Source organism: Myotis brandtii, unplaced genomic scaffold (assembly GCF_000412655.1).
Source record: "Myotis brandtii unplaced genomic scaffold, ASM41265v1 scaffold132, whole genome shotgun sequence".
NCBI classification, from domain to species: Eukaryota; Metazoa; Chordata; class Mammalia; order Chiroptera; family Vespertilionidae; genus Myotis; species Myotis brandtii.
This window is the reverse complement of record NW_005354673.1, coordinates 4410405-4423741: the sequence shown is the minus strand read 5'-3', so window position 1 is coordinate 4423741 and position 13337 is coordinate 4410405. Positions and strand designations below refer to the sequence as shown.

The 13337-nt window shown below is 39.0% G+C and overlaps 1 protein-coding gene across 1 annotated transcript in view; it reads right to left on the bottom strand.

Annotated features, from left to right (window-relative positions):
• Positions 1–13337, bottom strand: part of SPTLC2 (serine palmitoyltransferase, long chain base subunit 2) — a 91131-nt gene that overhangs the window by 29691 nt on the left and 48103 nt on the right. Inside the window, exon 10 of the mRNA XM_014534729.1 lies at positions 11064–11190. Coding sequence (XP_014390215.1) covers positions 11064–11190 — 127 coding nt within the window. The remainder of the gene's footprint in view (positions 1–11063; positions 11191–13337) is intronic.

Genomic DNA, 13337 nt, shown 5'->3' with positions numbered 1-13337 from the left:
AACCCTTAGGTTTTGTTTTCTTTTTTTACCTCTGAACAAGAACGTGTCCAAGTATTTTAATCTACTTTCCCATATTACTATTGCTATTTCTCTCATCTGCAACTAGAGCAGCCTTTGTTAGCACCAAGCCCTGCACAGTAAATTTCTCTCACAAGCACAGTCTATCACCTCCTCCCTAGTAGTAGCTTAATCCTTTCATTAGTTTCAATGCCAAAAAGTAGGATTTCCTGAGGACAGCCGCAGGATGTGCGACAAGCAGCAGGGGCCAAGGCTTAAAGTTGTTGATTCAATATAATCAAGAGTTTAAAAGAATGGTTGCCAATGCACAGCCCAAAACAGAGGTTCTTAAACAAAAGGAAGAAAGGAGGCCAAGTACCTTTGAAAAATTAAGGCACTGAGTTTTAAACGCTACCAGCTCACAGGCAGGACAGAAAGTCTTAATTTGTCCAAAGATGATCCTACCATCCCCCTTCAGGGCTGGAAAATATCACAGGACACTTTTAGACAGAACTAAAAGGATGAGGAAATACATGTACTGTGGTCAAGCATCCACCTTCAGATGAGGAGCACTATTAGCAAATAAGGCAATAAGGCTAGGCTTGGAATTCAACCAATAGTTTTAGAGGTAGAAGGCAAGGCAATAAAGAGTTTCACAAAATTTTTTAAAGTTTATAGTGGGCAAGGCCATTTGTAGGTTATGTACTAGAACATTTGAGATTCTGGATAATTAATATTCTATAAAAAAAGTAAAACAAAAGGTAATTCCAACCAGCCTTAAGAAGTCTGATCATAGACCTCTGAATCCTTAGCTTTCTTTTCTCCCTTTCCTAATTGGTTTTAAATTTCATGTATGCCACCGATTCATTCAGCAAGAATCATCAGAAGGAAGCATCGAGGCATTCAGATTTCCAAAAACAATGAAAATTAGCAACTTAGCTTTACCACCAAAGTCCTGCTCCAGAAGTCAACATTTCCCTTATTTATTTTTTAAAAAAGAGATCATACATCTTGCCTTCAGATTTCCTTTCCTTTCCCCAATTACCATCAATCAGTAGAATTCCTTTTAGTTCTCTTTGATGTAAGCAAGCTCAAAAAACAGGGCAATTCTTTTTTCCCCCCTCTATTGATTAAGGTATTACATATGTGTCCTTATCTCTCTTTTTTTAAATAATATATATTTTTTATTGATTTCAGAGAGGAAGGGAGAGGGATAGAGATAGAAACATCAATGATGAGAGAGAATAATTGATCGGCTGCCTCCTGCACACCACATACTGGGATCAAGCCCGCAACCCAGGCATGTGCCCCGACTGGGAATTGAACCGTGACCTCCTGGTTCATAGGTTGACGCTCAACCACTGAGCTATGCCAGCCGGGCTACAGGGCAATTCTTAAATCTCTTAAAAGTTAGTTTGATTATTAACTGAGGTTTTCTTTAAAATGTATATACCAGGGCCCTGACCACCAAGTCCTAGTGGACTGGTAGAGTGGACAAGCTCTCCAGTAGTAAAATTATGTGGGGTGCTTTTAAATAACACCCTGCCAGGGTCTCACCCTCACTGGGTCTGCAAGAGGCCTGATATCACCCTGATATCAGCATTATTACTAAATTTTAAGCTTTTCTGTGTATGAGCAATGGTAGGAACCACCATACTAAAAGTACCTCTGATGCAAATGATCTATGGACAAAGTTTGAGAACGGGCTTGAAAGAGAACACCTTAATGCATGATCCTTCTGAACCTCACTTCATTGCTAAGTACATGGCAGGAAGATACAAATATTTAGATAATTAGAAAAACCGGAGGTGACCATTAAAAAATAAACCAACTCCTCTTCAGAAAGCTCTCAAATCTGGCAAGCCATCAGCATAACAGTTCTTAATGGAGAACAGAGGCCATCTAACTTGTCACTTGTTTATATGTATTAAGTATTCTTATAGCAATAAACAGCAATAAAGTTGATGAAAAGCTAGGCTCAAGTCTCCCAGATAAAGTCCTCAGAAATAACTTGGGGGAGGGGGAAAGGAAGGAATGCAACTCCAACCACGTTAAGGTTTAGAAAGTTATTCTTCAACAAACAAAACAGAGTCTGGGCTATAAAGTTAACAAATTAGAAGTGATGAGAAGAACAGGCTGAAGTAATGATCACATGTCTCAACTAAACAGTATCTGAATATATAAAATGTGGCAAAAAAAGTTTTTTAAAAAAATATATTTTTATTAATTTCAGAGAGGAAGGAGAGGGAGAGACAGAAACATCAATGATAAGAGAGAATCATTGATCAGCTGCCTCCAGCACGCCCCCTACTGGGGATCCAGCCCGCAATCCAGGCATGTGCCCTTGACTGGAATCGAACCCGGGACCCTTCAGTCCGCAGGCTGATGCTCTATCCACTGAGCCAAACCAGCTAGGGCTGTGGGGGGAAATTTTAAAGATATTTTATTATGAAAAAACTAGTAATTCCCTCACTTCAATCTTACAAAAAAACAGCCTGACTCACAGTACCGTACTTCAATTACGAGTTTAGTTCCTTTATATCATCTTACGCCATCTACTAAGGGAGGAACTTCTAGTTCAGGGCTCCTTTCCTGTTCCAGAGGAATGAACTCAAACTCCTTATTTATGTTTTGAATTAAGAACGATATTTTACTAAATGAACAAGTCTACATTTGTTCAAAGGTTAGCTTTCAGCCTGCTGCCTGTGGGCATCTTAATAGCCAGCTTCAAACAAACTCTGAAACAAGACAAAAAAGGAGAGACCACTCTTGTGGCAGGAAACTTTTATTAGCATTTGGATTTGGAAGAAAGAGATGGGAGTGGAAGAAGAAATAGACAGACCATGATATAAAAGCTCATGAGTACTCAGAATAGATTTCTGGAGCAGGGAGGGAGGTGAAAGGGATTACTAATCCACAGAGAGGAAACAGGTAGGCAGATGCCCCAAAGGGCTTTCATTTGTGGGGCTGATCACTCACAACTCAACTTTGCTGCCTTTTGGAAAAGAAGCAGACCAGAAATCACAAAATCAGAAATAGGTTGTAAAATAGCCTGTTTTAAGAAAATGTTAAATATCATTAATGCAACTTTAGAAGTAGAAGTGGATGGAGTTCAGGAAAGTACATTCTACTCAGAGACAAGATATTAAGAAAACTTGGTGCATTTGTAAGCTCAAGTTTCTTCACCTGTAGTGTTCATATTACTTGCTGATGTCAGAAAGCTTAAGCCAATGGTTAAAAAGTCCTATAACCTAGCCCAGTGGTCAGCAAACCACGGCTCATGAGCCACATGCGGCTCTTTGGCCCCTTGAGTGTGGCTCTTCCACAAAATACCACGTGCGGGTGCGCACTTACAGTGCAACTGAAACTTCGTGGCCCATGCGCAGAAGTTGGTATTTTGTGGAAGAGCCACACTCAAGGGGCCAAAGAGCCGCGTGTGGCTCGCGAGCCGCAGTTTGCCGAGCCACAGTTTGCCGACCACTGACCTAGATGATAATGAGACTACTTTACAAAAGAAAAATCTTTATTTCTTTGATTGCTAGTAATTTAGTACAGTGAGATTGTCTAAGAAAAAAAATCCACATAGAAAGGTTGATAAGAAACAGAAGATCTGAGTTTGCTTCAAAAAATTAGCTGACTTTAAGGAAGTTTAAGCTTTTGGGGAGTGGGTGGGTGAGCGAGAAAGGAAACTGAGAAAAGAGGAAGCTGAACGAAGGAAGAATTTATCTATGGCTCTGAGATCAATGCTTCCCTGGAATCCAACCCCTACCACTAGACTAGGCAAGAAGTATGCACTGTTCAACTCCTAAAGAACATACCCACCACAGGACACAGAGTAGGTTTAATTAATGTTTGATTAATGTGAAATTGAATATTTTTTAACGGTGTTCTAGGTAGTAAATTATAAGACAGGAGGGATCTAGTCTGACCCTCAGATACACCTCTAAACATACCATGGCTAACATAAAACTGTGTTTACTAGAAAACTTGACTTTTATTTAGATGAATTTCTAATAGTAACATGAACAAATTACGTAAACAGATAAATATAATAAAGAAAAAGTGAAACCCAAACATTCCTGGACTCAGAAAGCACAGGGTTTAGAGAGGGGAGTACCCAGACCCAGCTAAAGGAAAATTCCACCTGCCAAGCATAACAAGTAAATGTTAGAAGCTGTTAGCCTCCTGCAGAGAAGCAGGAAATTCTCTTTATAACCCCCACCCCCAAAACACTGTTTTCTTGAACAGTTCTGCCCCTCTAGCATGGGAATCCTGGAAGGTTGTTTTGTGGTTGTTTGGTTTTCCTTTAAGTTTTTCAGTTCTCTTAAATTTGTTTTTGACAGTTCCTGGGCTTCTCAAGGTGATCATTCAATACCTCGTTAATAAGTCTATTATAGGAATTAAGGCAAATGAGCCAAACCTAATTTTTAAAAAAATATATTTTATTGATTTTTTTACAGAGAGGAAGGGAGAAGGAGAGTGATAGAGAGTTAGAAACATTGATGAGAGAGAAACATCGATTCAGCTGCTTCCTGCACACTCCCTACTGGGGATGTGCCCTTCACCAGAATCGAACCTGGGACCCTTCAGTCCGCAGGCCGTTGCTCTATCCACTGAACCAAACCGGTCAGGGCGAGCCAAACCTAATTTTAATTACACCTCAATCTGCCCAAAGTCTTCTTTTTTTCTCCTATACCAACATCGCTGAATGGGCCCAATTCCTTCCAAATGAAGTACTAAAAGTAATTTTCTAGAAAGTTTTTTGTCATCATTTATCTAGTAAAAGGTTCCTATCTAGCTTTATTCCATAATTTCGCCATTCTGGCTTAACATTCCACTATACAAGAACCCACTCATTTTCTAGTTAGTTATCTCTGGATCATGTGTGCACTCATTCATTCAGCAAAATTACTGAAAGGCTTATACTAAATGTCAGACACTAAGCTGGACACATTTTATTAACTATATCTTTAGCCAGAAATAAAACACATCAAAGCAAAGCTCTGAAAAATGGACAAGCACAATTTTAGTTGCTTTGGTCAGACAATTTGCCTTGATTCATAAATAGACCTTACAGCTACATTTCCATTACTGGACTTGGATTAGTAATGCGAGAAGTAAAAGCTAGAACTTCAAATGTCTAAAGGAATTTGTCAGAATTTCCTAGGCTTCATTTTTTTCTCTCCACCAGCCTGTTCTAACTCAATATACCCACTCAAGATACAAGCACATGAGCAGCACAATCTCCACCCATTGTCAACCTATTTTGGTTCCTAGTCACATGTCCCTCTCTTCTTTGGGAAAAGGACAGGAACTGGAGAGTAAATGTGGAAAAGGTAGGGAAGAAGGGGAAAGGAGAATTTACAAAGTAGGTAGGGAACAGATCTCAACTTCCCTTGTAAGCTGCAGCTTTTCTGAAGGCTCCACTCTAGTCCCCAAAGAGTAACATGTCTTCCCACAAAAAAAATGAAAACATTTATTAATAATCAACTATATACTATTTGTGTCTATGTTTAGGCCTTACTTTCAATCTTATAAGCAGGATTTATTTCCATATGTTATAAATGTACTTTGGAATCTAAAAATAGAACAGTTTTAAAACTACATGATAAAATTCTAGTAGTGTAGAGTATTAACTAAAAAATAGAAGTCTTCCCCCCTCTGACCAGGAAGTGGCTCCAGGTTCTGTTTCTGGCTTTTCTGGTAGCTAGTACCACAACGCTAAGCAATACACTTACACTTCTGCTTCTTGTTCCACCTACATGGTATGCGTTTGTACTTTGATTACTTTCCATGTTGGCTCCACTAATCACAACCAATCTTGTAATATTACTATTTTTAAGTCTTCTTGTGGCTGATTACATAACTTCATAAATTTAAAGACTATTTCTTAACTATTTCTTATAAACTTGGTAGTATCTACCGACTTTCCAACAAGTATGATGACAGAAACTGACACACTTGTACGCCCTCAGCTCCCTCTCCCTACTTTCTACATCTCCAGCCTTCTTGTGGCTACTTTTACACTGTCAAGATTTTTGATATTTACATCTGGTTTATAACCATAGCTAAACCTTGAATGCTTAGCTCTAACTGGCCCTAAACACTAGAAACTAATTAAAAACAATATTATTTCACTACATTTGTGTTAAAAGAAAGTTTCTCAAGTGTCAAGGCTAAGTATTTTCTCATTTTTTTTTTAATATATTTTATTGATTTTTTACAGAGAGGAAGGGAGAGAGATAGAGAGTTAGAAACATCGATGAGAGAGAAACATCGACCAGCTGCCTCCTGCACATCTCCTACTGGAGATGTGCCCGCAACCCAGGTACATGCCCTTGACCGGAATCGAACCTGGGACCCTTCAGTCCGCAGGCCGACGCTCTATCCACTGAGCCAAACCGGTTTCGGCAATTTTCTCATTTTTTAATCCCCTAGATCTCAAGTCATATTTTAGTTTTGACTTCATCTTAAATGAAAGACTTGTTTTATATTTCATAGCTCATTAAGTATTATCATTACGAAACAACTATTTCAGATCCACTAACTCTGGTTGGGGGCAAAAAGATGAAAATCATACGAAGCCCACAGAGAGAGAATAGTAGCCACTGAATGTGAAGGACATATAGTGCCATAAATTCTACAATCTGACACAGGTCATGTCTTTGCTTGGAATAAAATAGATATTAATAGACAACCCTAAAATCAACTGAAGTATTTAATGACAAGCAAGTATTTATATTTTAATTAAAGTCTAACCTGCTTTATAGTTACCTGTAAGTCCTTTTTATAAAAAACTAAGTTTAGCTTCTCTAATTTGATTTTTAATGTTCTTCCAAGGGTTAGTTTCTATATCTATATCACTAATGAGATACAAAATCTGCAAGTTAAAATGGAGCAAATGCTTCCCTGGCTCTGAAACCTAGCTTATAAATAGTTGCTTCTGGTTACAAGAGGACCTGGCTAAGATAGTAAAGGCCAAACCAACTGTATCATAGGAGTATGAAGATTTTCTCACTAAAAGAAAATCTGTAACAGCATCAAATCAAATATTGCATTTATATTTAAAAAAAACAAATTATCAATCATAAACCTATTGTATATTTTTTCCTAAGTCACATTGGTCAGTATACATGGGGCTTTAATTCAGAAATAATCCTGAAAGAGTGAATGATTAATGTTATCCTCTTTAGGTGTACAGAGTTCTTAACTTCTCAGAGTTTAAGAATATAATAAAGGACTAAATCATAGGTCACTAAGTCATATTGCCTCTCTTCAAGGCACCAAAAGATTATTCATTTAATCATTCACCAAGTATTTACTGCATGCCTACTATGTGCCAAACACAGCTCTAAACAGAAGAAACAAAAGGTGGCCAAAACTCCCAATTTTCATTCTACTTGGGGAAGAGAGATAATAATTTTGAGAACAATGAAGTCAATTATTGACTCTAAGGTCTTGAAATAAGCACTATTTAAGATGCAAAGGAGCCCTGGCCAGTTTGGCTCAGTGGATAGAGCGTCGGTCTGCGGACTGAAGGGTTCTGGGTTTGATTCCAATCAAGTGCATAAACCTCAGTTGGAGGCTGGATCTCTAGCTCAGGTCAGAGTGTGGGAGAGAACCAATTGGTGTGTCTCACATCAGTGTTTCTCTCTCTGTCTCTCCACCTCCCTTCCACTCTCTCAAAAAAAAATCAATGGCAAGAATATCCTCTATTGAGGATAGCCACATACCCCCCCCCCCCCCCCCCAAAAAAAAAAGAAGAAGAAAAGGTGCAAAGAAGGAGCAAGACATGGGTCCCTGCCCTCAAAGAATTTATAATCTGATAGGGGAGATGACATATACTTGGAAAAAATTTAGTACAGTGTTAGTCAACTTTCATACATTCAGCTTTGGTATAACTCATATACAGTGAAATCCCTAAGCCTATCTACTCCAACCGTGTTTCTGCCCAATAATACTGCCTATTAACTGAAAGCTCATTTTTGGTAAAGTCTCCATCTTTCTAAAACAGCATTATCCTAATATTTTATTACACTCATCCTTGCATTACCAAAAACTGTGTCTGTTTTTGTATCAACCTAATACTTTTACAAGGTAAGACTGCCCCCTGCTGGAACTTCTACACTCTGCACAACCTCTATCCTAACCTCACTCACTCACCTGTACTATTATGCTCTGGCCATAGTGGCCTCCTTGCTATTCCTGAACACAGAGTAAAAGCATCAAAGTACAGGAAAGAGTAGCCTCCATCTGAGGGCCTTCTATCCCTGGATTTTCAGGGCTAAAGCTTCACCTTCAAGTCCTTGCTAAAATCCTACCCTTTCAATGACCACCCTAATTAAAATTGCAAACTGGTCCCCAGAACTCCTGATTGCCCACCATCCTGGCTTACCTTTTCCCCAAAGTACTTACCACTTGCTAACACACAGCATATGTTATGATTAATAAAACTTCAATTTTTCTATGCAGCACTAGTCTCTGGGACTAATCAACAACCCACTATCCCCTGCATCCCCAATACTCCCCAAGTATATACGTCACTTAAATGATCTGCTTGTATGCCTATTTCCTGTGGATTCTGATTCACACCATCTAACATTTAGTGAGATACTCAACGTTTGTGAGATCAATGAAATGCCATGTCCTGAACATCAGAGATGAACTTTCTCTTAAAGCAGGCCATTCTATTGTAAAGTCACACTCAGGTAATTAATTGGAGATGCCTCTTTTTAAGGCCACCTTAAGACATAGTAAAGAGGTTCTTGCATGGTTCACAGCTCTTTTTCTACAAGGACAATAAAAAGATGCTTTCAGTGGTGCCATAAAAATAAGCATTACCTAATGCACTCAAAAATAAAATAAATCAGGCCAAATTAATTAAGATCAGTTAAAAGGCTTTACGAAAAATGGTATGTAAGTCTACTTTTGGTTAGATTTTTATTATCCTGTATTTTGGCAGAGAAACAATGTAGGCAACAGAAGTCATACTAATTTAAAATTTTAGTGAAGAGGGTGGTGGCTGGGTGAAGGAGGGTAAAGGAGGGTAACAGGACATCTGTAACAGTGTTAACAATAAAGAAAAGCTTTAGGGAGTAATTTTTAAAATATATTATTTAAAAGCTGGTAGTGGCAATTTTTTAAAATGGTCGTAAATTCTTTGACCCAGCTCCCATTTGAGATGGAGTGTGATTTCCCATGTCCTGCAATCTGGGCTGGCCTTAGTCACCTGCTCATAACAACAGATCAGAAAAGGTCACGGGGTTGCAGCAGGTTCCTTGGAACACTTGCTTGCTGAAGCATCCTCTCTGGATACCCTAGTCATCATGCTATGAAGAACCCATGCCACATGATGAGGACATGTGAAGGTGCTCTGGTCAAGAGCCTCAGCTGGGCCCAGCCTTCTAGTCACTCCAGCCCAGGCGACATGTGAGTGTGGAACCCTTCAGATGATCCCAGCCCCCAGCCATCTGAGTCTAACCCAGTGGCTTGAGTCTTCCAAGCTTAAGCCCCAGATATTGTGGAGCAAAGACAAGCCATCCCTGCTGTGTTCTGACCGAATTCCTGACCCGCAGAATCTGTGAGCATAATAAGATGGCTGTTGTTTCATGCCACTAAGCTTAGGGGGTGTGGTTAGAGAGGCAATAAACTGGAAAACGAATGCTAACCCAAAGCCTATATCTAATTACCATATTTCATTTTCTCACAACCTAGATTTCATTATTTAGTACAGATAAGTCACTTATCCTTATCCAGAGGTCAGCATCACACAGATTCACGCTCTGGGGTAGGGCAAATAAATTATCCAAAGTTAACTTTGATAGCTGTTAGCCGTCCATTTTTTTAGTTGTCTAAAGCTGTCTGCTGAATCAATAAGGTTGATGCACCTATGTGAAGTAGCTTGATAAGTGCTAGCTATATAGATAAATAGATATATCACTGTATCTCAGATCAAAGCACACTATTTCAATAACACCATGTGGGGAGGAGAGAAGATAACATTATGACTGTTAAGAGGGAGCTAAGCTCAAGGCTCCATGCTGTGTTCACAATATTAATGAAATGTTTTTTCTCCAGGAATCAATTCATGAAATTAAAAATGATCAACACTTCAAAAATCTATTTCCAAAAATCTCTCACTAGAGATAACAAGCATGTATCACAGATCAGAAGTAATAGTAATATTAAGGTAAAATTCTGACTTAAGAAGACAGGTTTAAATCAATCAAAATCAGACATATCACTTCTTTCTTGTTTTTCAATGCAAACCAAATTAATCTTACTACAGTGTTATTTAACTAAAAAGTCTAGAGCTCAAGGCTGAGAATGTGAGATCTTTTATGACAGTAAAAATGATTTTAGAAGCATTAAAAACCAACATGCACAATTAATGTATGGCTCTTCAATTAAAATACTTTTAAAAGTGAAAAAACAAAACAAAAATCCACCTGCTCCCCTTTCACTGTAACTTTTCTGCAGTTAACACTGCCTCCTAGGGATGCAGAATAAAAGTGAACTACTGAAAGCAAACGCACACTTGATTGTTCATTTTAGTATTTTAAGTTAGGGCACCTACTCTACAAATTCCACCAAAGACAGAATAAACAAATTCAGGATGACCTATATTAGCTACTGTATGTTAAATTACAAACTCTTTTCAAGGCACCAAGTCAAGGACACTAATTCATGAAAACAGCAGCTTTTAAATACCATGGGAATGAAATATCACTATAAAGTGAATTCTATTTTCACATAAAATTGTGCAATTCAAGAAAGATCCTAAAGACTTATTTCCTGTGATTAATAAGGGTAGGGAGGATTGTTAGATTAAAGTCTCACCACCGGTAGAGAATAAAATTCAACAGGAAGCAAGCCAGACTAGTTCTCATGGCATGTGTATCAAACACTGAAGAGTGTCCATAGAAACCAAGGCCTCACACACCTGCCAGCTTGCTGATTAGGGTACCTGGCTCCTCATTTTAGGCAAAAAGCTCTAGAACAAACCTTTGTTTGGTTGCTAAATATTTACAGAGGCCAGGACATTTTCCAAGGAAAGAACAACTTACCAAGGGTGGTACCATCCTTCCCCATGATGCACTTCATCGAGGTGATGATCTGCTGCACAACGGGCGGTGACAGTGACGTGGCATACACTGCACTATGAGAATGTGTTCGCAGATAGTCTATCAGCTCCTGGGGAGTTCACAGAAGCAAGGCATCAGAGGCAATGTTTGGGTTCACAGGCAATGTCACTGCCTACCTTCCAGGAGAAAGCAGGCTCCTCCTCTCTTCAGCAGACTGGAATAGGGACACTAATCTGAGAGGCAAAGGCAACCAACTAGGTTGGACACATGGCAATGTCCTTATGCTTTGTTTTATTTTTTAAACCTGCCACACAGAATGAGAAAGTAGTTTTAAAGAAACCCTCTAAATTTGGACAGCATATCACTTAATGATATAAATAGATCTACAATGCAGAATTAAACAAGAAAGTGTTTATATTACTTTTGGACAAGTGGTTTACTTGTAAGTATTAAAGAAAATATCATCTGTATCTTATCCCACATCTGCAAAGCCCTCCTTACACTCCTAAATCAGAGAAAAGCAATTCTCTAAATCAATTTTAAAGGCATTCAATATCCTCCACACAGATATTTATAAAATTATATGTGGCAGAAATTCACTGGGTCTTTCACAGAACACTAAAGCCTACAATAAAGAATAAAGAAAAACCTTGTCTATAAGATACAAAGTTTTCAAAGAAATCAGTTGTCTATCCCCAAACACTGATACCTTCTAACTTCACTAAGTCTTTAAACATTCACACAAAAAAGCTTATGTACCAGAATCAAGAAGACACATAATGTGGCTTTTTAATAGTGTATCACTTCAAAAATACGCAAAATTATATAAAACCCACAATAACATAAATATAATGTACCTAAAATACCTCCCACTGCCCTGACTGGTTTGGCTCAGTGGATAGAGCGTCGGCCTGCGGACTCAAGGGTCCCGGGTTCGATTCCGGTCAAGGGCATGTACCTTGGTTGCGGGCACATCTCCAGTGGGGAGTGTGCAAGAGGCAGCTGATCGATGTTTCTCTCTCATCAATGTTTCTAACTCTCTATCCCTCTCCCTTCCTCTCTGTAAAAAAATCAATAAAATATATATTAAAAAAAAAAATACCTCCCAGAGTATTATTTTCTGTCCTTTGATTTAGCAATAAATCTTACCAAAAGGCAATCAACTCTCCAAAGTAGCCTGGTCCCATTATCAAAACTCATGGTAAAAAATCTACCAAACTTGACTAAAACCACTGATAATAGATTTTCTCTAAAGGGCAATCAATTATTAAGAGAAAGTCCATGGTTTAAGATTTCCAAAGTATTAAAGAGGAAAAAAGAAATTTACGATTACCAACTATATGCCACATACACTGTTTTTTCCTAAAACTGCAGTTTTTAAAATAACAGCGATTTTTTGTTTGTTTTTTGTTAATCCTTACCCGAGGATATTTGTCCATTGATTTTTAAAGAGAGTGGAAGGGAAGGGGAGAGACAGAGAGAGAAAATCTGATTTGAGAGAGACACATCGATTGGCTGCTGCCCAAAGAAGCTCCGATCATGCCGGGGATCAAGCCTGCAACCTAGGTACGTGCCCTTGACGGGAATCAAACCTGGGACCCTTCAGTCTGCAGGCCAACACTATATCCACTGAGCCAAACTGGCTAGGGCAAAGTAACAGTTTTAATGAGATATAATTCACATACGATAGAACTCACTTTTTCAATGTGTACAATTCAGTGTTTTTTAGTATATTCACAGAACTATACAACTTTCATCACTAGCTAATTTTAGAACATTTTCATTACCTCAAAAAGAAGCCTCACACCCATTAGCAGTCACGTTCTACTTTCCCCAGCTCCTCAACCCCTGGCAACCACCAATTTACTTTCTATCTCTATGATCTGCCTATTCTGGATGAAGCACATCTACACTAATAAAAGACAAACATGCAAATTGCCTGTACCTTCGCTACACCTTAAGCCATGCCCACCAGCCAATCAGAGCGACTATATGCAAATTAACCCAACCAAGATGGCGGCCGGCAGCCATGGAGCTGGAGCGAGCAGGAGGCCTGGTTACCCCAATGATGGAGGAAGCCAACTTCCCGCCTGTCATGGCGGGCTCTGAGCTCCACTCAAAGCAACAAAGTTTCAATTATAGAAGATAAATAAACCCCAGATACTTGCTTTCAGTCGGCATGGCCACGGAGCTGAAGCGAGCAGGAGGCTTCCCCTCCCGCCCACCCTGGCCGGCTCTGAGCTCCTCTCAAGGCTA